Source organism: Taudactylus pleione, unplaced genomic scaffold (assembly GCF_031769625.1).
Source record: "Taudactylus pleione unplaced genomic scaffold, aTauple2 ptg000256l, whole genome shotgun sequence".
Lineage (NCBI taxonomy): Eukaryota > Metazoa > Chordata > Amphibia > Anura > Myobatrachidae > Taudactylus > Taudactylus pleione.
In genome coordinates, this window is record NW_028284658.1 from 9894572 (window position 1) to 9920280 (window position 25709).

The 25709-nt window shown below is 47.5% G+C and overlaps 1 protein-coding gene across 1 annotated transcript; it reads right to left on the reverse strand.

Moving 5' to 3' along the window:
* Positions 1–801: 801 nt before the first annotated feature.
* LOC148514936 (agouti-signaling protein-like) lies at positions 802–24165 on the reverse strand. The gene is made up of 3 exons (XM_088480799.1): positions 24021–24165; positions 23086–23147; positions 802–972 (listed from the first exon to the last, which is right to left on the reverse strand). The coding sequence occupies exons 1-3, from the start codon at positions 24163–24165 to the stop codon at positions 802–804; spliced, it is 378 nt and encodes a 125-aa protein (XP_088336925.1).
* Positions 24166–25709: the final 1544 nt, after the last annotated feature.

Sequence of the window (25709 nt, forward strand, 5' to 3'; positions counted from 1 at the left end):
AGTGAGGCCATGCCCCCACCAGCGAAGTCACGCCCCACCCACGAGGCCACACCCCTTTTCGTCAGCACACGGCTGTGCTGCCCGCATGGCATCCCTCCCCGCATCGGGTGCCATAGCGGGGAGGGACGCCACTGGTTGGCTTACCTGTGACCTGGGGCACACAGGGAAGCGTAAATACCTGTCAGTAGCCATATCAGTTACAGGTGCCTAGGGGCTGGTGCACATAGACGCTGATGGGGACAGTTGCCAGCACTAGCTAGGCACTTTTGATTAGCTGATTGCGGATCCACCTCTGAAGCTGATAGGTGCTTTCTTCTCTTTTCCCTGCATATATTATATGATTTTGAGTGTACATTTTAGAATTAATGTTTTACTACTTTCATTGTACATGAGAAAGAAAATTATACCTGCTATATTATAAATGATTCTCTATTGAAAACAAGCCTGACAGCAAATGTACTTTTACCTATCATTAAAAATTCTTCTTATGGGTGTGAGCAGGGGCATTTCAAGAGCAGAGAGGGAATTTCTGCGGTAATTTTGTATTCAACGTTGTATAGCTAAGTAATGAGGCCTTTAGGGGCATACTAATTAATATGCCCTTTAGTGTATTTCAAAAAGTAACATACTTTGGTTATGTTTGAAAAATCTAAAACAATAGAACTAACAAAAACCTTAGACAGAAAAATATATTTTATACAATGTATCTTCAGACACTGCTGCTGAAATTTTTCTAGAGCTCTTCATTTTATCTGTTACTTTTATTGTTTCTTAGACTGTACAATTATGGGAAGCTGTGTTTCAGCAGTACGGGTAGCCCATCCTGTATATGCAGACAGTCCGGAAGTGGTGACAGTGACAGAATGCACAGGGCTCACAGCAAGGTGGCGCCGGAGGCCTACAGCTGGATTTAAGAGGCACACAGTTTGGAGGTGGTGGTGTTCTTGGCTTCTTTTTAGGTATCACTGTTTTCTGCAATACATAGGAGATTATTTATTTCAACATAAAGCAACAAAACAGTTTGTACAGTATTTAAGAATCTGTACAGTACATACAGAACCAGTGTAGTGTCTCACTAATGTGTTACATTTACATCACCTTATTCTTTTGTATGATGTCATGTGTGGTTGGACAAAATGTGCAATTTAGTTCTATCCAGAAAACAGGCCACACATATGGAAACAAGACACTTGCATTCATTTGTGAGGGTGAATGAACAATTGTGAAGAAATGTAGGGCAAAATTTACTAAGCGGCGGGTTCTAAACCCCGGCAGTTTGGTGGCGGTTTGACGGCGGGTTCTATTGTGTTCTAAACCCCGGGGGTTTGGTGGTAGGTTTTGCAGCAGTTTCTAAATGACAGCCCTGTTCTATTCTATTCTAAAATGTGTTTTGACGGCAGTTTTGCAGAGGTTTCGGCCTTAGTAAATCTGCAGATAGCAAAACCGCAATCAAAACACATTTTAGAATAGAATAGAGCAGGGCTGTCATTTAGAAACTGCTGCAAAACTGCCACCAAAGCCCCAGGGTTGTATAACAGAATAGAACCCACCGTCAAACCGCACCAAACCACCGGGGTTTAGAACCCGCCGCTTAGTAAATTTTGCCTGTAGACTCAACCGGAGATGCATAAATACGCTAGTCAAAGCCGTATTAATTGCAGGCACCTGAGGCCTGGTGCACTGCAAATATGTGCTGATGATGTCAGCATTCACCAGCACTAGCTAATGACTTCTGATTGGCTGATTTCAGATTCACTGCTGAAGCTGACAAATGCTTTCTTCATTGCTTGTGTATTTATTATGATTTTCTTAGCATACTTCAGCAAGTTTCTATATTCTTGAGGATTTTGTTTTAGTACACAGAATGGAGAGGGTACATGCTACAGTATATTGCAGAGGGTTTTTTCAAACTTAGGGGCATATTCAATTCCAAACGAAAAGTCCCGTACTTTTCACATGCAGGGCTTTTCGCCGACTTCACTGGTTTTTGATGTGGAAAAGTACCGCATGGGTGTCCGCTTTTCGGCGTATTCAATAACAAATCGGTGAAAACGGGAGCTGGCGAAACTGTAACATGCGAAAAGTACTGTCAAATTTGGGGAAATCAGCCTGACACCCCCCAAAAGTTGCACTGACATTGGGGATCACTCTAGATACCCCCGAATAGCCCTGCTGAAGGTATTAGGGGTACTTAAATGCTGTCAATAGCTGCTAATTAGCTTCTTAGCAGAAGTGGTGAAGAATAGCATTTAGCAGTTTTTTGGGCAGAAAATAAGTAGTCCCAACAAAATTGGGGTACCTAAAAATGGGGGGTAACATATTTTAAAGTTGCTAAAGTTTTCTTTTATAAATCGTTAAAAAACCATCTCCAGCAGGACTAGCAAACTTAAAAACACCTGGGGCATTCTTGGGGACCCCCCTGGAGTTTATTTCACTACTTTTTAAGTTTGTCCCCCAACTTTGGACTTTTTCTCCCCCAAAACCAAACTACTTTTTTGGGGTGACCTAAAGAATTTTTTATACTTTTTTCAAAGCAGTTTACCTTTAGGGTACTGTCCCAAGAGTCCAGGGGGGTTCCCGCAGCTTTGCACCCCAAAACCCCAATTCTGCACTTTTTTTCGACACCTATTTATAGGCGAAACTTTTTTGCGGGTCCCATTGCATTGAATTCCACACCAGCGAAAAGTATTTAGAATTGAATATGGAGGAAACATATCGCATGGTGATATGATATCACTTGCAATACTTTTCCGCAGAAACGGACTTATCGCGGCTAATTGGATACGGCCCACAATAGCAAATTTGTATTTAACTATGAAAACAAAGTTAAAACAATTGGGTGTAAGTGTACCTGATAAATGCCTAACTTAGCTGGCACCAGGGCCGGATTAAGGCTTGTGGAGGCCCCGGGGCAACGAAGTTGTGGAGGCCCCATTAATAAATTTGCCACGGCCTCATGCAGTGACTCCTATGCCCCTTACCTTGTTTTCTGGCCTCTCCCCTTACCGGGAAGGTCGCAGCATACTACATCATGTTCGCAACACTGCTGGGAACCGACTGCCGGCAGCATAGCTGACATGATCTAGTACACTGACAGGGGCAAATGCAGGATTTTGAGTGGGTCGTTAGAGAGAGAGAGAAGGAGAGAGAGAGGAGAGGGAGAGAGAGAGAGAGAGAGAGAGACAGGGGGCGGGATGCATCAAAGATACTGTAGAATTGCGGTCAAACCCACAAAATGCGGGTTTGACCAAATTTCTCATATGCACCCAGCCCTGGAATGCGATGCACTCCAGGGCTTGGTTGTGCTGGGTTTCACCAACTTTCTGATGGCGTTACCCTATAGAAGCCTGTGGGCTTCTATCTGGGGAGTGCTGTGAGAGGGATCCAAATGGTCCCTCCCAACACCCCCCGTGGCGCGTGTGTCCTTTGCATGCGCAGGAGGACACCAGAGGGGCTTCTGGGTCATAGACTCTCACCGAGAGAGCTGTCCTCTGCTGTGTTTATCATGCATACTGGCATTTCTAACACGTTGCTAATGCCTACATGCATGCAAAAAGTGTCGGGATCGCACCCAAGGAGGGAGACAGAATGAGAGAGGGGGGAGAAAGGTAGAGAGAGGAAAGGAGTGAGACGTGGAGAGGGAGGGGGACAGCAAAATAGAGGGAGAAAGAGAAAACAAGAGAGAGGTAAGCGAGAGGGATGGAGGAGGGGATAGAGGGAGAGAGAGAGAAAAGGAGGGAGGGAGAAAGGACAGGAGGAAAGAGAAAGAGGGAGAGAAGGAGGAAAGGACAGAGAGCACACACACACTCACCTGTTTTTGCAGATTTGCAGTAGAAATATCAGGCAGGCTTCTGATGGGGGCGGGCAATTCACGGCATTAGTCTCCACCCCTACACACGAATGGTGGCAGGATGTTAGCAAGGGGGCGGGGCTTCCATCGTCAGTCACGGATGGTCCATAAGTGAGTGTGACTGTGTGCTATCAATGATGTCGGGACTCGGAGCCGGTCAGAGAGGGTATGTTTGCCACAATGTGGGGGCCCCTGGACGACCGCCCCTTCCCCCCCCCCTATAGTTTGGCCCTGGCTGGCACATTTGATTCTGGTGCAAACCTACATGCAACTTGCAGTTTTTACAATTGTGTTATTTTAGTGAGCGCAATATACCTCTGCAATGCAGTGGCGTCACAAGGGTAGTGCGGGGGGTGCGGGCTGCACCCGGGTGTCACCCGCCGAGGGGTGACACCAAGGTGCAGATTCCCCCTCTGGTGACAGGAGCCGGGTGCTGCACTGTAGAATTCCGTGCAGAACTCGGCTCCTGTCACAGTGAGGGAGCCAGCACTACAAGCACTGGTCCCCGGGGGCAGCCCGCACCTCCTGGACCCCCCAGAGACACTAAAACCGGGGTTTGGGTGCGTGGCCCTGCCCCCACATGCGAGGCCACGCCCACTTGTCCAGAGGTCTCGCCCCGTTTCTCATACACAGGGGTCTATTTGCTAAGCTTTGTTAGGAGATAAAGTGAACGGAGATAAGGTACCGCCACTGGCTGCCGTCCAGGTCAGTGCAGTCCGTGGCACTACACTGTCTATACACTAAAACAAACTCACCGGCACTGGTAGTACATTCACTGAGTGTACTACACGGCGGCGGTGTGTTTGTCTTAGTAGCCAATAAGAGTCAGACAGACTAATATTGGCTGCTGCACTGAGTTCCGGCACTGGGCTGGAGCTCACTCATGAGCTTTGCCTCAATTCAGTGGGTGAAGGGAGAGATGTCATAACATCTCCCATAGTGCAGAGCAGGAGATGGCGGGCACAAGAGCAGGGATTCTGGTAAGTATAGTTTTGTGTTCTATGTGTCTGTGTGTTTTATGTGTAAGGGGCACTACTACTGGGGGCACTGTAGAAGGGGCAATACTGGGGGCACTGCATAAGGGGAACTACTGGGTGCATTGTATAAGGGGCACTACTGGGGGGGCACTGAATAAACGGCTCTACTGAGGGCACTGTATAATATGTTCTACTGGGGGCACTGCATAGGGGGCACTACAGGGGGCATCGCAAAAGGGGCACTACTACTGGGGGCACTGCATACAGGGCACTGCTACGGAATGGGTATGAAATACCGCCGGCCGCAGCGGAAGCCCGACAGCGCTGGAAATCCCGATCGTGGATAGGTAAGTATCCACTAACCTAACCTAACCCCCCTAACCCTAACCCTCCTTAGGGGTGCCTAACCCTAACTTCCCCCCCAAGTGCCTAACCGTAATCCCCCCTCTAAGTGCCTAACACTAACCACCCCCTTCCCCGCTACCTAAACCTAAGTCCCCCGGAGGGGGGCCTAACCCTAAGTCCCCCCCGGGGGTGCCTAACCCTAACCCTCCCTCCCCCTAGCCTAACCCTAACCCTCCCTCACTACGATCGTGATGCCGGGCGCCGGTCTCCCGGCGTCGGGGAAATGCGGCCATCTACATCTAGACGCCCGGCATTTCACCCTTGCCAGGATAAGACAGTCGGGAAGCCGGCTGCCTGTATACCGGCAGCCGGCTTCCCGATTGCTTCCCACTGCTACTGGGGGCACTGCATAAGGTGCACTACTACTAGGGGCAGTAGAACTGGGGGCATGGCATAAGGGGCATTACTACTGGAGGCATTAGTGGCAACGCCCACTTTTTTGGCACGCACACACAGTGAAGGGGGGGCACCATATTTCATCTTGCCGCGGGCGCCAAAGAACCTAGTTATGCCTCTGACAGCGAGTAAGTATGAGGATTAAGGTTAGGGTTAGATTTAAGGTTAGGGGCTAGGTAGACACTAGGGGGAGGGTTAGGGTTAGGCTGCGGGAGGGGAGGTTTAGGCTGCGGGGAGGGAGGGTTAGGCTGCGGGAAAGGTGGGTTAGGGGGAGGGTTCAGGGTTAGTGTAGGGGTCCTTACCTTTGGGCGTTGGGATTCTGACTGTCGGGATGTAGCTGTTGATATTTTGACCATCGGAATCCCGATCACTGGGATCCCAATCACCGGGATCCCGTACTCAACCACTATAAAAGGCACATGCTTACTTCTAGAGAAAGCATGAGACAGAACTGAGGAGACATGTCTAAAACTGCAAATTACTGTTAATATTTCCCATTCCTGACCAATGCAAATGTTAAAAAAAGACACACAAATACCTCTGGAACTAATTATAACAATAATTATAAACAGCATTAGATAAATAAAGTAGAACTATTTCCACATTACTCATACATCATCGCAGCAGTTGCTTAATTTGTTAAACTCTGAGTAGTCTAATGTTAAATGTAAACTAGGAACAAAATTATAATAAGCAACAAATGTTTATAGTAAAATCCAATCACTAAGCTTCATTTAACCTTTTTGGTGCTTAGGGTTTTCTCACTTCTGTTCAAGGACCAAATTTGGAAGGTCGGCGCTCATCACATTACAACATCAGTATTACTGCTTTAAGAAAATGCTTATTCTAACACATCTAATACAACTGAACTAAAATGGCCAATAAAAGCACGCGAATGCTAGCATAAGCATGAGAGGAGATAAGCACCCTGTTTTTTATTGTAGCAGTACTGGTTAGAACTGGGTTTTTGGTCGCAGTCATGTTATTGGTACTTGTATTGAGTCAATCAGAGTATGACAGCCTATCAGGGACCTGTTTAGGCGGGCTCTGTTTAGAGTTATCAGTGCACTGGGAGGAGTCAGCTTCCTCTTTTCCAGTTGTGATCGTCTGGATAAGTACCTCAGTGTCACTGAAGCCATACATTTTGTCTTCCTATCATATTTCCTTGCTTATTCAGCAGTATATCCCTTTTACTCTGTCTTTTCATCCCATCCTCATATCTTTATTAATTTCCCCCCTCCCCTCCTTTCTCTATTTTACATTCCCCCCCCTGCTCTTTTACAGTCCCCCCTCCTCTCTTCCCACTGTCCTTTTTTGTGTGCAGCCCCATTTTATTCAACTCCCCCTCCATTCTGCTTCTCCCCACTGGGCACATTCATACTGCTGCCATGCCCCATCTCCGCTGAGATGCCCCCCTCCCCGTCGATTGCTGTAGGCGGCCTGGCCTCTAGCTTTGGCGGCCATCTCTCCTCACACGCGCGGGGTGCGTGCACCGCACCCGCGCGTGTCCTCCGGCCCGGCGGCAGCCACCGCGCCCGGAGCATTTGTTAGTGCACCCGCTCCTCCCCCATCCAGCCGGCAGGCATGGCTGGTGCGAGCGGGTGCTGCATCGGGACCCCCCCCGCTCACCAACCGCTTCAATGAGGCCGGGCAGCGCGGTGTCAGACACTGCGCCAAGCCCCGCCCCCACAAGTAGCGGGCGCCATTTTAGGTGCCTCAGCCCCCATAGACACAAATGTCACCGCGGGGCGCGTGCACTCCGGGCCGGCGACACCCACCGCGCCCAGAGCGTTGGCTAGTGCACCCGCTCCTCCCCCATCCAGCCTGCAGACATGGCTGGTGCGAGCGGGTGCTGCATCGCCCCCCCCCGCTCACCAGCCACTTTCATGAGGCCGGGCAGCGCGGTGTCCTCAGACACTGCGCTAAGCCCCACCCCCACAAGTAGCGGGCACCATTTTAGGTGCCCTGAGCCCCCATAGCCACAAATGTCACCGCGGGGCACGTGCACTGCACCCGTACGTCGCCTCCGGGCCGGTGACACCCACCGCGCCCGGAGCGTTGGTTAGTGCACCCGCTCCTTCCCCATCCAGCCTGCAGGCATGGCTGGGGCGAGCGGGTGCTGCATCGGGCCCCCCCCCCGCTCTCCAGCCGCTTACATGAGGCCGGGCGGCGCGGTGTCCTCAGACACTGCGCTAAGCCCCGCCCCCACAAGTAGCAGGCGCCATTTTAGATGGCCTCAGCCCCCATAGCACTCAAATGTCACCCTCCACTGCTCCAGGCGCGGGGAGGGTTTTTGCTGCTGACACCTGACAATGGGCACCCCCTTTCCAGGAGTCAGCTACTTGCCAGCACATCTGGGTTGAACTATTCACCAATGAGCCACATTGCCGTGGACAGCCATCATGGTGATTCAAACCGCAATACCCCGTTAATTCAGCAGTTCTCATACCCAGGTTTAGCCCCTTTACCACCTGTTACCAGCGTTCCCATCAGCGGTTTGGCCCACCATGAATTTTCAATAGGTATTGCGCCGCCCGCTGCATATTTTGGTCAGGGTTTTAGCCGGCGGACACTTCCGCCTGCCCTTCCTGTCTTTTCCCAGCAATTTATTAACCCTCAATTGCCCCATGCTCTGGGCCATTATGTACCGCAGGTGCTACACCCTTCGTGTGATCAGCAGTTTCTTTCCACTTCGACCGTACATAACCCTTACCCGTAATTTATCTAGCAGGTGCCCACGGACATTTTTACAGCCGAATCCCACCCTATAACCCCCCTTGCCTTTGGTCCCGCCACCTGTCAGGTCTCCCACCCCTCCGCACCCCACCCAAATTCATCCACATCCCCCTCTGTCTGCCCGAGCCGGAACTCCCATCCCTGTTGCTTTTTCAGCTTCAACTTTGTACATTACTAATGTTGATGTCCCCAGTTCGCAGAGCATCGTGTCACCAGCGTCTTTGGCTCCTGCTGCCAATGTCACGGAGGACGTTCCGGCTTTATCAATTCAAGTCGTGGTGGGCACATCTCACAGCGCGGGACAGGAATCAGTTTCCACGGTCCTCCATCGACGTCTGGAGCAGGTGAGATCACTTCGCCACATAACACTGCCACGTCATCACACTCTGAAGTCTCATACGATTCATCTGGCTCAAGCGAAAAACCGCACAGGCTCACGTGTTATTTTTTTTAGAAGAAAAAAGGGAAGCGTAAGAGCACAAATAGATTCCGCAGTTATGCAGGCAGCTCGGTTCCGGATGCATCAGGCGATGCAGTTCATTGCTCTAATACTGCGTTTTTGCGGGGGTTAGATAGGTTTGTTAAGAGATAAAAAAGAAAAAAAAAAAAAAAGAAAAAGGGTTTAGTTTGCCCGTTGTTCGTCCAATTTTTTGTAAAATAGCGGTGAAAGCCAAAGGAACTTTAAGTCAGCTAGGGATTACCCAGTTGTTGTGGGGAAAAAATAGCGGCGAAAGTGGATGCAAGCCTGTTTCCCATCTCCTCCCTTAGTCTATTGGCGTTTCCCCTTTGGGTGTTGTTCCTAAAAAGGAGGCCGGTAAATTCCAGTTGATCCAACACCTGTTCTATCCAGAGGGAGAGTCCGTTCCCGACGCTCTAGATCCAGGCGAGTGCAGCGTCATTTATCGATCTTTTGAGGATGCCTCTACGGTGGGTGCACGAATTCGGTTATGGAGCCCCATTGGCGAAGAGTGACAGAGTCCGTTTTTCAGGCTGATTCTTTCAGATACTTGGGTTTCAAAATTGATGCGTCATATTGCGTGGATAAGTGTTTGCCAATGGTATTCTCCATTTCCTGCTCCTTTTTCGAGTGTTTCAGCTCTTTCCTACAGTGGTGCATTCAGCCAGGTTCAGGGCAGTCAAGTATAGCCCATTATTTAGATGAATTCTTATTGTTAGAGAGGGCCACAGCAGGCGTAAACAATAAAAAAATAATAATAAATAAATAAATAAAAATAGTGAACTAGTTTGAATAATGAACTCAAGGTCGACATGCGCTTATGGGGCACTTTTTGCAGGATTTTAACGGGGTTCGGTTTTTGGTTGCCCAAGCCAGTGGGCTTTGGATTTTGGGGCCTTTTTTGAGGGTCAGTATTGCGCGGAAGCTTGGCCACAGGATTGGCGAGCTGCCGGTTTTACAAGCAATATGCTCCTCCTCTATTGGTTCCCAATTGTAGTGGCCATAGAGTTCTAGATGGCGCAGCTTAGTAACCGTAGCATAATTTTCTGGTGCGACAACCTGGGGGTGGTTCAGGCCATTAACGCGTTCCGGAAGTTGAAAACGAGTTAGCGGATGCTTTATCTCGTGTCCAATGGTCAAGGTTTAGAGCATTGGCGCCCACAGCTAGCGATCATGTTTACCCTGCCATGCTCATGTCTGGCAGAGCATCAGGTCGGCATCGGCAGACTCGCTCTGAAAGCGTTGGCGACGGGTACCCTAAGGTCCTATACGGAAGCGTGGAACTCTTTGCTGGCTTTCATTAACAAAATAGATCAGGGTAAGAGTGTTGAAGGTAACATGTTGCAGTTCATTTGGTTTTGGCATGAACAAGGACGATCAAAAGCAGCAATGTCCGGTGCTTTGGCAGGCACTTCATATTTTTCACAATTGCATGTCTTGGTAGACCCAACTAGTAATTTATTCTTTCCAAAGCTCTGAAGGGTTGGGCGTAAGAACAGGCACATTCAGATGATTCTCGTAGGCCAGTAGGTACCAGTTTGTTAAGGAATAGCGGCCTGGCAGCGGCAGGTGCGGCCTTTAGAGATTATGAGGCGATGTTGTCAGTTTGGCATTTGTTTTGGCATTTTTCGGGGCGCTGCGTGTAGGTGAACTGGCAACTGCTAGTAAGAAGTCAGTGCGCACAGGAACTTTGTTGGAGAATGTGATTATGATATCGGACTCGATTTTGCTGAAAATTCTGAGATCAAAGACCAACCAATTAGGTGGGGGACATTGGTAGTCAATTACTGAGCATCCGGACCCGAGCATATGCCCCGTGGCCATAGCTAAGCTTTACAACCAGCGGCGTCCGCGAAGGGGGTTGCAATGGCTAGTGCATGGGGACCTTTCAGCGCTCTCGCGTTTTTCAGTTCACAGCAAATTTTAAGCGTTATTTGATAGCCCTTGATTTGCCGGTGGGCATTATGGCGCACACGCATTCAGATTTGGTGCAGCAGCAGCGGGTTCTTCCAGCAAGGCAATCAAGCGATTGGGTCAGTGGAAGTTTTCCGCTTATAAAGGTTATGCTAGAGGTGACAAGCTGCCTAATTAGATAGCGCTTCAATGCGAGTTTGTTTTTTGGGAAACCCAGTGCCTTAAGCTACCCGCCGCTAGGGGGGATTGGAGCTCTTTTCACCTTTTGCCCTCAATGAGGTTTTGGTGTTGTTCACCTCCATCTGGGTCACTCAAACAACACAGTTTTCCCTCCCATGCTATGGTGTATGAGCAATACTGTTCCTTTAAAAACTTTTTCCTTACAGGTCGTGGTAGGGTACTTGATAGGGTGTGGATTGTGGTCATTCATATGTGTATTGGGCTGGCAGGCACTCCCTTGCTCGAGAGACCCCCTGTAATGTCCGCTGTATTGGGGTGCGCGGTGTCAGATGGAATGGCTTTTTGACTCTTCTCTGGGATTCAGAGAAAAAATGGGGTGCCCCAGACTGCTTGGTCATCCATCTGGGAGGCAATGATTTGGGCACGTGTAGAGGTGTAGAGTTCATCATTGCTATAAGAGAGACTTGCAAATAATTGCTCAGCATTGGTCACAGGTTCAGTTGGTTTGGTCTGAAGTCATTCCTCGTAGATTTTGGAGAGGAGAGCAAGGAGCTTCAGCTTGAGAGAGAGTGAGGAGACAACTGAATGCTGCGGTGTCTTGTTCCGTGGAGAGTCTCGGGGCGTGCTATCAAACACCCCCGTCTCCGCTATGAAGAGGTTGACTTCTATAGACCAAATGGAGTGCATTTGGTTGGGAAAGGTTTGATCTGGTTTGTATCAGTTCTTTTGTCTGGTATTGGAAGCATTTAGCGGTCCTAGTTAGCTGGTGGCGGTTCGTCGTCAGTGGACCCCGTATTTGGCGGAAAGCAGTACTCCTCGGCGGCTCAATTTAGTGCAGCTGAACTTGGCTAGCATCCCCCCTTTGAGGAGGCGAGTCGGTCGCTGCCTTAGGGGAGGACCAGGTCTCCATCTTATGGAGGGATCAGCACTTTGCTAGATGGTACTACTCGAGATAGCTCGCACTTGGGGGTAGAATCTCCACACCCATCTTAGTAATACATTCCGCTTATGGGCTGTAGCCGAGTTAGCACTGCTTTTTCGCCACCATGCTCGATGCTATTACAGATCAATTACAATCCAATTAAATAAATTTGGCTGCGACCTCTTTATTGCAAATCTATTCAGTTGTCAGTGTTGTTATTTTAGATGTTAAGTTTAAGTTAAGTATGGTGAAAATAATAAAACTATGGGTGACTTATGTGTGGAGAAGTTTCAAAACAATGAATCAAAAGTAAACATTAAATGAGGGGACACCTTTATTATTATCCAAACATAATAGAGCATCAATCTTTTTATAGAATCTAACAATTTGCGAGTAATGGCAAAGGGAATAACACAAAATAAATACATAAATTTTGGCAAGAACACCATTTTGAATGCCACCAAGCAGCCTAACAAAGACACCTCGTGATTCATCCAGGCAGTACAAAAGTTGTCAGCTGTGTTAATATGAAACATAGTTTACATCATGAACATTCTTAATAGAGGAGGGAAAATTAATTCCCAGATAAGTTGGAGAAGAGTCCTTCCATGAGAAAGGAAACGTTTTGTCGCGGATTGAAGGATCAGGAGGGTAGATATTAATATAGAGTTTAGGTTGTATCGAGTTTATAATACGAGGCAGCACTATAGCAGTCCAAGATAGACTGTAGAGCTGTCAACAAGATTTCTGGGTCAGTAAAACTGAGTACACACTGAGCAACATGTACCCAGCCAATATGTCGGCCTGATGGGCCAACATATCGAATCCTGGGTACACATCAGAACGAGGTAATGAACGAATGAACGATCCCTCGTTCCGTCCTTCATTACCTGCAACAGGGCTATGCGATATTGCCCGTTTGGACGTGCAGCACAGCCGACCGGGTGATACCACATGCAACCGCGGGAACATGAATATGAGCTATGCGGGTGATATGTCGTTCCGATACGTCTGGAAACGAAATGTCGTGCCAACATTACCGACATCAGTGTCAGGGCCCGATTCAGACCCGTTCGCTAGGCTGCATTCGCCCGCAGCAAGCCGATTGTTGTGAACTGAGCATACATATAAGCCGCAGTGCGCGTGCGCAAACCAGTCACTGCGGTGATCACAGTGCTTGAGGTAGCCTAAGGTCTACCTCTAGCACTGCGTGCTGGTATGATGTCGCCCGATGGTACCAATGTTCTCTTACACTTTCTGGAGATGGCGTCTGAAAGCTCCAGACTGGTAGGCGTCTAAGTTTAGCCACTGATCTCACGTTAAGACACAGAGGGCATCCTATGTCTTAACGTGTGCACGTGGCATTTGCATACTGCCCGTCGATACTCTAGCAAACAGGTCTGAATCGGGCCCTCAGTGTGTATCCAGCTTGACAAATAGAGAGCCCAGGAAATTCAGGAGATAAACGGAGTGTTTGGGCTAGAGGCTCGATTGCAAATACAAAATTTCAAGTTCACTTCTAACAAACATTCACAATAGCCTGTTTGTACTGGATTGCAGGTGATAGCTAGTATCTGACAAACAAATATGCACAGTGACAAAGATACCTGCAGTCTTTTAGAAGCTTCCTACCTACTCCAACTACCTACAACTCTCTCTAATGGCAACTATTATGTAGTATTGCAGGATTAACTAAAGGCCATACCCTCTCCTGTGTGAAAAAGCACCTGAAATCACGAGGGAGAGATTAACATGCAATCCAAAACATGCGAGATCCGGTTTTTAGATCTGTGGGCCTGATTCAGACCTGCTCGCAAGCGCATAGCGCTCACAAGCAGGATGATGGTGGCCCAGTGCATACGCGCAGCGTGCGCGAGCCCCGGAGCGAGCGCAAAAAGCACTCGCTCCGTGACTCACTACAAAAGGGGCGGCTGTCAATGTTGATCGACAGCTCGCCCCGTTTTGTAGGCGTGGCCGGGGGGTAGCTTCACAAATGGAGGCGTTCCCAAGCGAACGCCTGCCGTTTGTGGGCGGCCCCACTGACATCATCAGTGATGTCAGTGAGAGAGCTTCCAGCTCTATTAGATCCAGAAGCTCTCTGGGGCTTGTGGCCACGAGACCCTACCACAAGGGTCTCGTTGCAAGCCCGATGGTCGCAATGGTCTTGACCATCACGACCATCATCCTGGCCGCTCGCAATAGCTGTGGGTGGTCACCCACAGCTATGCGAGAGGCCAGGTGGCCGCTCCAAAATAGAAAAAAAATGCCCTGATTCAGAGCGAGCGCTCTTTCAGAGCGTCCGTCTATGAATCAGGCCCTGAGTTACAAACTTGGCGAGACTTGGTTCGACTCGGAACCCCAAAGTTCGGGTGTGGTTGGTCTTCAGCAAAACCAAACCGCTCATCTCTAATGATAACATAGCCTTATTCTTATTTTCCTTTTTGCTTTAATGTCTTCTAATCATCAAGGGCGTAACTACAGTGGGTGTAGGGGATGTGATGGGTCGATGGCTGCATTATTTTTTTATTGACCAGTGAAGTTGGGGTTGTGTCTCACTCAGCAAGATCCTTGGCCATTGCCTAGATAAAGTTTTAAAGTTAGTGGCCATAAGGGCTATAGCTACAGAGTAAAGCACAGCCCCTAGCTCTACAGGCCTCTTACATGCACCGGCGAAATCCTTCTCCACTGTTTGCTGCAGTGGGGTTCTAGCCTGACTCTGTCCCAGTGCAGCGGCATTGGTTCACAGAAAGGGCTTGATTCCAAGATTTACGCTAACGTAATCGCAGCTGCAATCGCTTATGGTCTACAATAGCGAAAATATGATGTCTCCAAAAGTTTATCGAAGCATAGGGACGCCCACTGCTGCCTTCACATATCCGTCCAAGGACGTGCAGCAGCGCAAACATCTGCAACATGGATGCACATAGGGCAGTCATGAAGCTTGTAAGTCAATTCTGACCTGCCTCAAACACTGCGGCTCTCTTGACCAGCTGACAGCTCTCATAATGTGAAGGAGATCGCATTGGCTAATTTATGCACGCCCATGAAATTACATTTAAACGGTCAGACATGCCTGCGTTTTCTTACCTAGCTCCAGTGACCGCCTCCAAATACTGACTACCTGTCACTCACTATGTTTGTGAACCCTCTGTACGGGCGTAATCGCCTCAAGAGTGAATAAAGGAATGTCAACCCATTAAAAGACTTCATATCGGGTCAGCACAACAGACCCTGGGCCAGATGTACTAAGCTCTGGGAAGTGATAAAGTGTAGAGTGAAAAACTAGCAGCCACTCAGCTCCCAACTGTCATGTTATAGGCTGTGTTTGAAAAATGACAGTTAGTAGCTGAGTGGCTGGTGGTCTATCACTCTCCAGTTTATCACTTACCAGAGCTTAGTACATCTGGCCCCATATTACTTGAATGATCGTTCTATCTACCATCATCATTACATCATTTTGTATCTGAACATCTCAGCAACAGCCACTCTGTCAGTGCACTACTGCCTTGGCTATAAAATGAAGACACTTTTGTTACTGATTGGATACAAAATTAGCAGCCTTGTTGCCAGACAAACCTTCAATCTACAACCCCTCCCCCTTATATTTTACTTGTTTAATTATTTCTGTTTACTTGAATTTCTCCATATCAGAGCGTTACTTGTACCGAATCCCATTGGACCTTATCTTATCAACATTATAGCCTCCTTTATATAGAGAGTCATTAATCATTTGTTTTAGCCCAGGTATTTGACAATACAATAAAGTCTCATAGACAAATTACTAACTGCTGTTAGATTTTACCCATATATGTTTCATACTTTAGTACAATATTACAGCTTTTACCCAGGTTACCGTTTTTTTTTATAGCATGTAAGATATGTACAGTATGTTGTCTTATATGTACACAGACTGCATCCTTATGTCTGCACCATACTGCAATATATTCACAAGATACTCACAGGTTCCTATATCTTTATATTAGTCATTTTTGACCCTATGATATGTACACTGACTCACATTAAACAACAAATACAGGTCTGATTTTATACTCATAAAGGTCTAATACTATGAACACAAACCCTGCTTCTTGCCTATATATTAACCTGGGGCACTGTGATATAATGTGAACTAGGGCACAATCATAGGACATCAGATTACATAGGGCATAACCATGGGGCATAAAATTAACAACTGCTTAAAAGAAGTGTTTCTCTAGAAGCATTAGGGGCCTCTTCACAATTTTGTTATAGGGCCCACAGCAGTCGGGATCCCGGGTCCAGTATACTGACCGACGGCACCCCGGAGGTAAGTATTGGGTGTTAGGGGGAGGCTAGGGTTAGGTACTAGGGGGGAGGTTAGGGTTAGGCACCGGGGAGGGAGGGTTAGGGGTTAGCAGTAGGAGACTGTTGGTATTCGGACAGCTGGCATGATGACAGCCGGGATCCTATACCACACCCTCCAATATTCTTCTTGTCTTCAAACATTACTAACGTGCACCATTATTCAGTTAGTATTACTGTAATCATCTTGCAGGTACATTACTCTGCACCATCTCAATGATTCCAGAAATTAAGTTACATCCAAGGGCGTAGCTATAGTAGGTGCAGGAAGAGGGGCTGCTACAGAGCCCAGGCTGCCTCCAGGGCCTGGCCCTTCTCCTGTTCCCAGTTACGCTGCACCACACTACTACTAAGTGTGGGGTGGGCGCTCACCACCTGGGTCCCATTTGTGGCTTCTCCTTAGCAGTGGCTGCAGGCACATCTGCTGTCCTGGCTGGCTCCATCTCTCCTCACTGATGCTGGGAGGAAGCGTGGCTGTGCTGAGCCTGCTGGGACATACCCCGACCACAGCCACACCTCTTCCTAGCATCAGAGAGGAGAGATGGAGCCAGCCAGGACAGCAGATGTGCCTGCAGCAGCCAGGCCCTGCAACAGGGGGTGTCCAGGGGTACAACTGTACCGGGCCCCGAGGCCCTAGGGGCCCCAGAGTGTACCACTGCCTGCGGTGCTGCTGCAGTGAACAGCAGGGTGCTGACAGGGCCGTAGAGAGTCCGACTGGGCCCAGGTAAAGGAGGGGGCATGGCCTAATTGCGGGAGGTGTGGCCACGCCACCTTGGGAAAAAAAACCAAAACCTATGCAGCGCTGTAAGCCCCCCAGACCGGCACTAAGCAGGGGGGGGCGCGATCAGTGTGATCGCTCCCCCCCACAGCCATAGGAGACTGCTCTATCAAGCCTGGGCCCGGGTAAACTAAACCCGCTCCCCCCCTCTCGGCGCCCATGGGTGCAGACGTGTACGGGGCCCCTGCTGATCACTGTAGCAGTAAGTACAGTTGTGGGTTGGGTGAGGGACGGGACAGGTCTGTAGAAATACCTGCAGCCGGCCGCACGCTGTATATGCTCAGAGGAGCAGGGCCAGCCAGTCTGTGTCACTCACTGCTGGTGAGTGACACACTACTGTGGGGCGGGGCTGCTGCCAGATGTCTTCTCGGCTCACTGGTTGAGAGATAGAAGCAGTCATTAAGCAGCCCTGCCCCCACCACAGTGCTCTGCCTCTCCAGTCCGGCCCAGCAGTAGCAGTCAGTACGGACTCAGAAGTTGCCTGTATGTCTCAAACACAGACAGGAGAAGCTCCAGCCTCCAGCAGGTAAGTGCAGAATGGAGGAGGGGGGGGGGGGGGTGACACAAAATGTGGGATAGGGTTGGGAAGCACAGAGTGGCGTGGGTGATGGAATAGCATTGTGAGATGGGGGATGGGAGAGCACAGTGTGGGATGGAGGCACAGTGTGAGATGGGAATGGGAATGCACAGTGTGGGATGGGGTTGGGAGAGCACAGTGTTAGATGGGGGATGGGAGAGCACAGTGGTGGATGGGAAAGCACAATGTTAGATGGGGGATGGGAGGGCACAGTGGGGGGATGGGAGAGCACAGTGTTAGATGGGGGATGGGAGAGCACAGTGGGGGATGGGAAAGCACAGTGTTAGATGGGGATGGGAGGGCACAGTGGGGGGATGGGTGAGCACAAAGTGAGATTGGGGATGGGAGAGCACAGTATGGGGTGGGAGATAAGAGCACAGTGTGAGATGGAGGATGAGAGGGCACCGTATGGGATGGGGGATGGGAGAGCAGAGTGTGAGATGGGAGTGCACAGTATGGGGTGGAGGAGGAGAGAGCACAGTGTAAGATGAGAGAACACATTGTGGTATGAGATATAAGAGAGCATAGTGTTATATGGGGAGCACAGTGTGGGATGGGGGCACAGTGTGAGATGGGAATGGGAATGCACAGTGTGGGATGGGGGATAGGAGAGCACAGTGTTAGATGGGGGATGGGAGAGCACAGTGGGGGATGGGGGAGGAGAGAGCACAGTGTGAGATGGGAGAACACATTGTGGGATGAGATATAAGAGAGCATAGTGTTATATGGGGGAGCACAGTGTGGGATGGAGAGGTTATGTGTATGTGTAGTAAAAATTGAAAAAATATACATATATTATGATAATGCAAAGGAGCTAATACCAGCCTCATGCTGCTTAGGTTAAGGGCATTGATAATCAAGAAGTAGCCGGCTGAGTCAAGCCAGCACCGAGAGGCAAGGGAGGATCCGGTGCTTGGTGAGCTGAGGAGTGGCGCTGACCCAAAGAAAAGACACCCAAGCAGAGACGCCGCAGCATGAAGACATAGAATAAGGTAAGTGTGGGGCATGGAGGGATACTGTGGCTCAGAGACTCCCCAGCGAAACCACATATAGGTAAGGTAAACTTTTAAGCAACTGACCTGTACCTGCCAGGGACCCTGGGATGGGATGCCCCTAAAAAATTTGGTGTTTTGCCCCCATAGGTCTATCTATGCCTCTGGCTACATGTTATAACTGCCCACTGCTTATCAGATGTCAGCCCATTCTGATAAAAGTATAAGGAAAAGGTTATATGAAGTGAACCTATCTACCACCTCTCCCAGATGTTTACCACCTCTCCCAGGTGCATTAGGGTGTCCAAGGGGTGGAGGTGGGGTACTACATATGCAATACATAAAATAATGGAAAAGCATAGTGTACAGGTTTGGATTGGCCATAAAACTTACAAAAGGAATCACCAATGTGCTTTAAACCTTGTAGCTACTTTGTAGCTGGATATCTACATCCTGATATAATAATGGGTAACAGCCCTTGGTGTCTTAAGCCTATACACTAGTCACACTTCTCCTACACAAAACATTGCTGTCTCCCAGTGATATATAGTAACATTATGTCCTCCTGAGAAAAGTTCATATCAATTGATTTTTCCCATTTTCTCAATTCATTTGTCTTTGCGGATTAAAGAAAAAAGGTTTGACATATGCTACGTGGAGGTAAAGAGCTGTCTCTCAATCTCTTCTGCCCCCAGGCACAATCCATTTCAGCACATGCTTCTCCCTTTGATGTTTCAATACCATTAGCCTGGTATGTATATGCCACTTGTAATTGTTTATTTTAACAGTATAATATGTATTGTACATAAGGAATGCTACTGTTTTCATGTCTAGTTGGCCCTTGTGACTTTATACACCAGTTTGATGCTGAAGATGAAATTTGAGAAACTATTAAAGAAACCGAAGATAAAACACGCTGATTTGCCAGATGTTACATATAAGATGTTATCCCTTGAAGCAGAGGGAAGTAAATGATTACAGTTCCCAATAGAAATTGGACACCAGTTATATCAAAAAAGTACATAACCAAAACACTAAATTCATTTGTTTGGATGCATTAGATGATGTGAAGAACTTCCATCTTGGATCAAGAATGCTCCATGACAGCTGTGAATATGTGAACGATAACAATGCCATTCCATATGTACCACAGATCGCTCTTATTTGGCACAATGTACTGTGATATTAAGCTAGATCAAAGCTTGGGATCCATATATTTTGATGCTGTCCTAGAGATTGCAGTTAGTGACATTTTTCATTTTAACTGAGGTGTGAATTGCAGCTGCATTCAAGTCTTCATAAAAGCCAGGCCTAACTAATTAGATTGCCCTTCTGATTACTGGGAAATAAGAGGTAGACGTTGCAAATAGGAGAACTATACAATAGAGAGTTCATATAATTGAGATAGAGGAGTTTTAGATTTCTGTGATTGCATAAAAGCATTTGGCCTACACTAATGTTTTTTGACATGGTCACAGAACTCCTTGTTGGTTTCTAATATCCATATAATTAACATATCGTATATTTTTTCATTAGATTTGTATTTCATGGATGGTGTAATGGTTAGCATTACTGCCTCTCAGCACTCACTAGGTTAATTGGCTCCTGAATGTGTGTACATATGGTAGGGAACATAGGGCCTGATTCAGTATGGATCAAAATTGCGATCACAGCTGCCAAATCGCACGCAATGCAGCTGCGACAGTATGCTAATGTCTGTCACAGCTCAGCCAGCATAGAGACGCCCAGTACTGCTTTCTCACATCCGTAATACCTCTCAGTCCTTCATATTACATCGGTACCATCGAAGCACATCGGGCCGTCACTCACAATTACAGCAGGTCTGACCAGTCGCAGAAACTGCAAATCTCGTTCCACGCAGTGAGTACTAAAGCTGGGTATGCAATCGCAGTGGCTAATTTATGCACGCCCATGCAATGGCGTTCAAATGGACAGGCACGTCTGCGTTTCTCTGACCACTCCCCCATCACCACCCCCAAACGCTCACTGCCTGTCACTCACTCTGCAATGGATTCCTATGTGCGTGCGTAATCACAGTGCGATTGCAGCGCACGCACAGTGCAGTGCATACGCATGCTCAGTGCTGAACAATCGGCCGGTCTGCGTATGTAATTGCAATTGCGTACGCTGCGGATTCAGGCCCATAGATTGTAAGCTCCACTGGGCCAGGGACTTATGTGAATGGCCTAATATTCTCTGTAAAGGGCTTAAAAATATGTGTGTGCTATCTAAATAACTGGTAATAAATAAATAAATATTTCAATACAGCTGTGTGATAATATTTGAATGTTAAAATATACCGTAAAGCGCGTAAACAAAGAGTTAGTTGTCAGCTGTGACCAGTGGCAGCTGCAATGGTGGGGCTACAGCGCAGTCCAAAACTAACAGAGTGGAGCAGGAAAACTCAAGCCCCTAACTGTACCTGTAAACACTTCTTAATATTCCTTGGAGTCTGCGGGATCGGCAACATCACCAGCTGGGATCAAAGACATGTATCACAGTCTTTGCTTCTGGATAACATCACCAGTGGAGACCAGAGGCATGCATCACAGCCACGGGCAGAGCAATCAGTGGCCTCCCTGGTGTATCTGAATCAGAGAGGCTGCTGATGTCTCTGCCTGTGGCTGTGATACACGCCTCTGTTCGCAGTCTGCGCATGCCTCTGGGTCACAGTGCGCGTGCGCAAACCGCTCATTGCATCCGCAAAAGCGAGCGCAGCAAATACCCAGACCCAGGCAAAAGTGACTGACAGGAAATGCCATTTGTGGGTGGTGACGGGGGCAGGGGTGGTTGTGCGAACGCAGGCGTGCCTGTGCATTGGGACGCTGTTTTAGGGGCGTACATAATTAAGGCAGTGCGGCGGCATACACATCCATATCGTAGCTGTACACAGGAAGTGGCCAAGATCCTGCGGCAGGTAAGGTCAACCACTATTGTGCATATGGGTCCGATGGTTCTTGATGTTACCGATGTTTACATTATCTTGCGTGCTGATCAGGCTGTGAGTAAAGGGAGATGGGTGGTTCAATATGGGTCTGGGCGTCTGCATCTTGTGCTGCGGTCTCCGTGCGTATGCATTGATTAGCATATTCTCACAGCGGACAGGTGCGTGCATCTGCATCCCAGCGTTCCTAGCTGAATCAGGCCCTCAGTTCCCGAACCTCTCATTAACTATGATGTAATGTCCAGGGTCAAAATGTATTATCAATAAGATTAGTTTCATTTGAAAGTACCTTTGAGTGCCTTCTTTTCTAAATACTATATATATATATATATATATATATATATATATATATATATATATATATATATGTGTGTGTGTGTATAGCTCATCTCACAGTTCCTGAACCTATTTTTGCAGAATAATAGCCCTGGTTGCACCTGTACATGTACAGGCACCCAAATTTGAGAGAGGGGGGTCCCTTCTTTTCCGATTAAAACCTGTTATGATTGGGTAACTTCAAAATGAAAGGAAGAAAAAGTGAATGCATTAAGCATTCATAAGGTTTTAAAACATTTATAGAATACAGGCCCTGATTCAGAGCCGGAGCGCTCGCTCTGAAACAGGGTGTTTTTTTTTTTTAGTTGGAGCGGCCTCATGGCCGCTCGCATAGCTGTGGGTGACCACCCACAGCTATTGTGAGCGTCCAGGATGATGGTTGTGATGGTCAAGACTATCGTGACCATCGGGCTTGCGACGAGACCCTTGTGGTAGGGTCTCGTGGCCGCAAGCCCCAGAGAGCTTCTAGCTCTAATAGAGCCGGAAGCTCTCCCACTGACATCACTGGCGATGTCAGTGGGGCCGCCCACAAACGGCAGGCGTTCGCCTCCAAAACGGTGCGAGCTGTCGATCAAAATCGAGAGCTGCCCCCTTTTGGTGCGAGACCCGGAGTGAGGGAGCGCCCACCGTTAGCCGGGTCTCGCGCATGCGCACGTCGGAGCCGGCTCCAGCGTGCGCTTGCGCAGTGGCCTAACATCGACCTGCTGAATCAGGCCGACAGTTCCTTACATTCCTAATGATGGTTGCCAAGACCATTCCACCAAATTCTTACAACAGCTTATAATATTTGTCTCCTGTTTCTTGGTCCACCTCCCAACCCTTCTTCCAAAATAATCATTTGTGCACATGCATAATATGGAAATGGGGTATTTAAAAATAACAATACACACCTTAGATTGTAAGCCTCTTTACCTGTGTCAAACCTTATATAAAAATATTATTTATTAATTCAAATTAATTTGGCAAACACTGTACAACCTCTTGCTGCCTCAAAATGCTCTAAATTATGAATAATTTTGTGTGCAAAGTGATAGACAAGGTAATACAATATGATCAGTTTGCAGCAGCTACAGGTAACAGGGGGTATCCCAGGGATGTGACCTCCACCTCTATTTGCTGCATAGGAAGCAGGGTTAGAATGTTCTAATAAGTGAACTTGCACTTTAAGCTACAGTATATGTCACCCCATAGCTATTAATGAAATATACAAGTAAGTTTTACATCACAAATATGATAAAAACAGTAGTTGCAATATCTACCATGGATAGTTTAATCCTTTCAGCATCCATTCTGCTCACCCTCCGAAATGACTTTTTTAAATCTGTGAGATACAATACAAGAATTAAAAAATACAATATGTATTAAAAATGCGCGTCAATAATGGGTGCAGCTGGGATAAATCAATAGAGGTCACACACTCTATCAGAAACAGAAACAAGATAAATACAATGACGTTCCAGCGCTCCCTACTAGGCCTATAGTCCAAAAAGTTCTGAAAAAGACTTAAATAAACTTGTTTTTATCTTCATAAGTTTTTCCACGTCTAAGGTGATTCTTCTCTTTTTCCACACATAGATATCCAACGGAATGTAATTTCAGGGGTACATAAAAAGAGAGAAATATACCAAATATAGTGAAGTACCGATTTAATTTCGTAACATATACAATAAAAAGTATCCACCAGCACCTAGGTGGACAGAGGGAAGGAGCCAAGGTGGATGTGGAGGATTTGGAGTGCAACAGTGAGTGCTAATATAGGTGCTTTTCCCGGGATTGCTCCTTATTGACACATATGTTTGGTGGTGTACTCCATATCTGGTACGCTGCCTATACCCAAAGTGCTGGTGGATACTTTTTATTGTATATGTTACGAAATTAAAGCAGTACTTCACTATATTTGGTATATTTCTCTCTTTTTATGTACCCCTGAAATTACGTTTCGTTGGATATCTATGTGGGGAAAAAGAGAAGAATCACCTTAGAAGTGGAAAAACTTATGAAGATAAAAACAAGTTTATTTACGTGTTTTTCAGAACTTTTTGGACTATAGGCCTAGTAGGGAGCGCTGGACTGTCATTGTATTTATCTTGTTACAATACAAGAATTATTGGTTAGGAACCGGGTGCTTTCTTACCTTATGGTCCTTATTAAGCTACTACATCTAGATTGTTAGGGCACTACCACTTACACTCACCAACTATAGAGATCGCTGGGAGAATCTCTGCAAATCGGACAATGTTTTCGGTGACGGATTTGTTGTGGTTTTCCAGTAGGATAATGTGAGACTGGACTAGCCAAATGACACATGTTAGAAGGAAAATGAGAGATATACCATTCATGTCTGGTGAAAAGAAAAAGATATTACATGCCCTGGATGTTGGTATATAACACTTTGGTTCTCAATTAATTTTCACATTTATACAAAGTAAAACATTTGTGTTATTTGCGAAAGATTGTAATAAATCTGAAACGTTGCATACAGTGTACTACGATGTTGTGAAGTCCGTGGAGTGCTACTATTCAGTTTTCTTACATGCTATCACGACTTGCCTCTGCCTGCTATGATGGAGTCAGCACCTCGGCCGCTGGTATAAGTATATGTAGTGCCAGTCTTTTTTTGCATATATATATATATATATATATTAGGGGTGAGCGGGTTTGGATTTCTGAAATCCGAACCCCCCCGAGCCCCCCCGATCCGAGGCCGATCCGAGTCAGGCTTGACTTTTCCCGCCTGACTCGGATCTGAAATCGAGGCAAAACGTCATCATCCCGCCTTCCGGGTCTCGCGGGTTTTGGATCCTATATAAGGTACCCGCGTCGGCGCCATTTTCTCACTCGGCTGTGGACAGTGAAGAGGGAGGGTGGGAGTTAGGGCTGGCTGGGCTGTATAGTGTAGTGTAGTGCAGTATAGTGTTGTGCTGTGCTGTGCTGCGCTGTGCTGCTGTTGTCCATAGGGGCTGTGTCCACTCCTTCAATGTCCATAGGGGCTGGCTGGACTGTGTTGTGCAGTCAGTTCTCCATAGGGGCTGTGTCCACTCCAAAGTCCTGTGCAGTGTCCCAGTCCTAAAGGGGTGCTGTAGTGTTGTCCAGGGGTTGCTCTGTCCATCAGGGGTGCTCCCCCCAAGTGCAAAAAAAATTAATATTTTTTCTGTGTTTGTGAATTGTGTGCACTGTGGCTGCACGTGCATCAACAAAGGAGCAGCGCCAAGCGTGCGCCTGTGTCCCATAAGTAAAGGGCCGGCTGGCTTGTCCGTTAAAGGGTGCTGTAACCCCCAAAGTACACTCCAAACAAAATAAAAAAATATTTTCTGTGTTTGTGAATTGTGTGCGCAGTAGCCGCACGTGCATCAACAAAGTAGTGCCAAGCGTGCGCCTGTGTCATAAGTAAAGGGCCGGCTGGCTTGACCGTTAAAGGGTGCTGTAACCCCCAAAGTACACTCCAAACAAAATAAAAAAATATTTTCTGTGTTTGTGAATTGTGTGCGCAGTAGCTGCACGTGCATCAACAAAGTAGTGCCAAGCGTGCCCCTGTGTCATAAGTAAAGGGTGACCATTAAAGGGTGACCATTAAAGGGTGCTGTAACCCCCAAAGTACACTCCAAACCAAATAAAAAAATATTTTCTGTGTTTGTGAATTGTGTGCACTGCGGCTGCACGTGTATCAACAAAGGAGCAGCACCAAGCGTACGCCTGTGTCCCATAAGTAAAGAGCCGGCTGGCTCATTTCTTAAAGGGTGGTGTAACCCACAAAGTGCACTACTCTCCAGCAAAAATAAAAAAATATTTTCTGTGTTTGTGTGCGCCTTAGCCGCACGTATATATCAAATCGATATAACATAAATGGAGGACCAAACTTTCTCCGATAAAAATAAAATAGGGA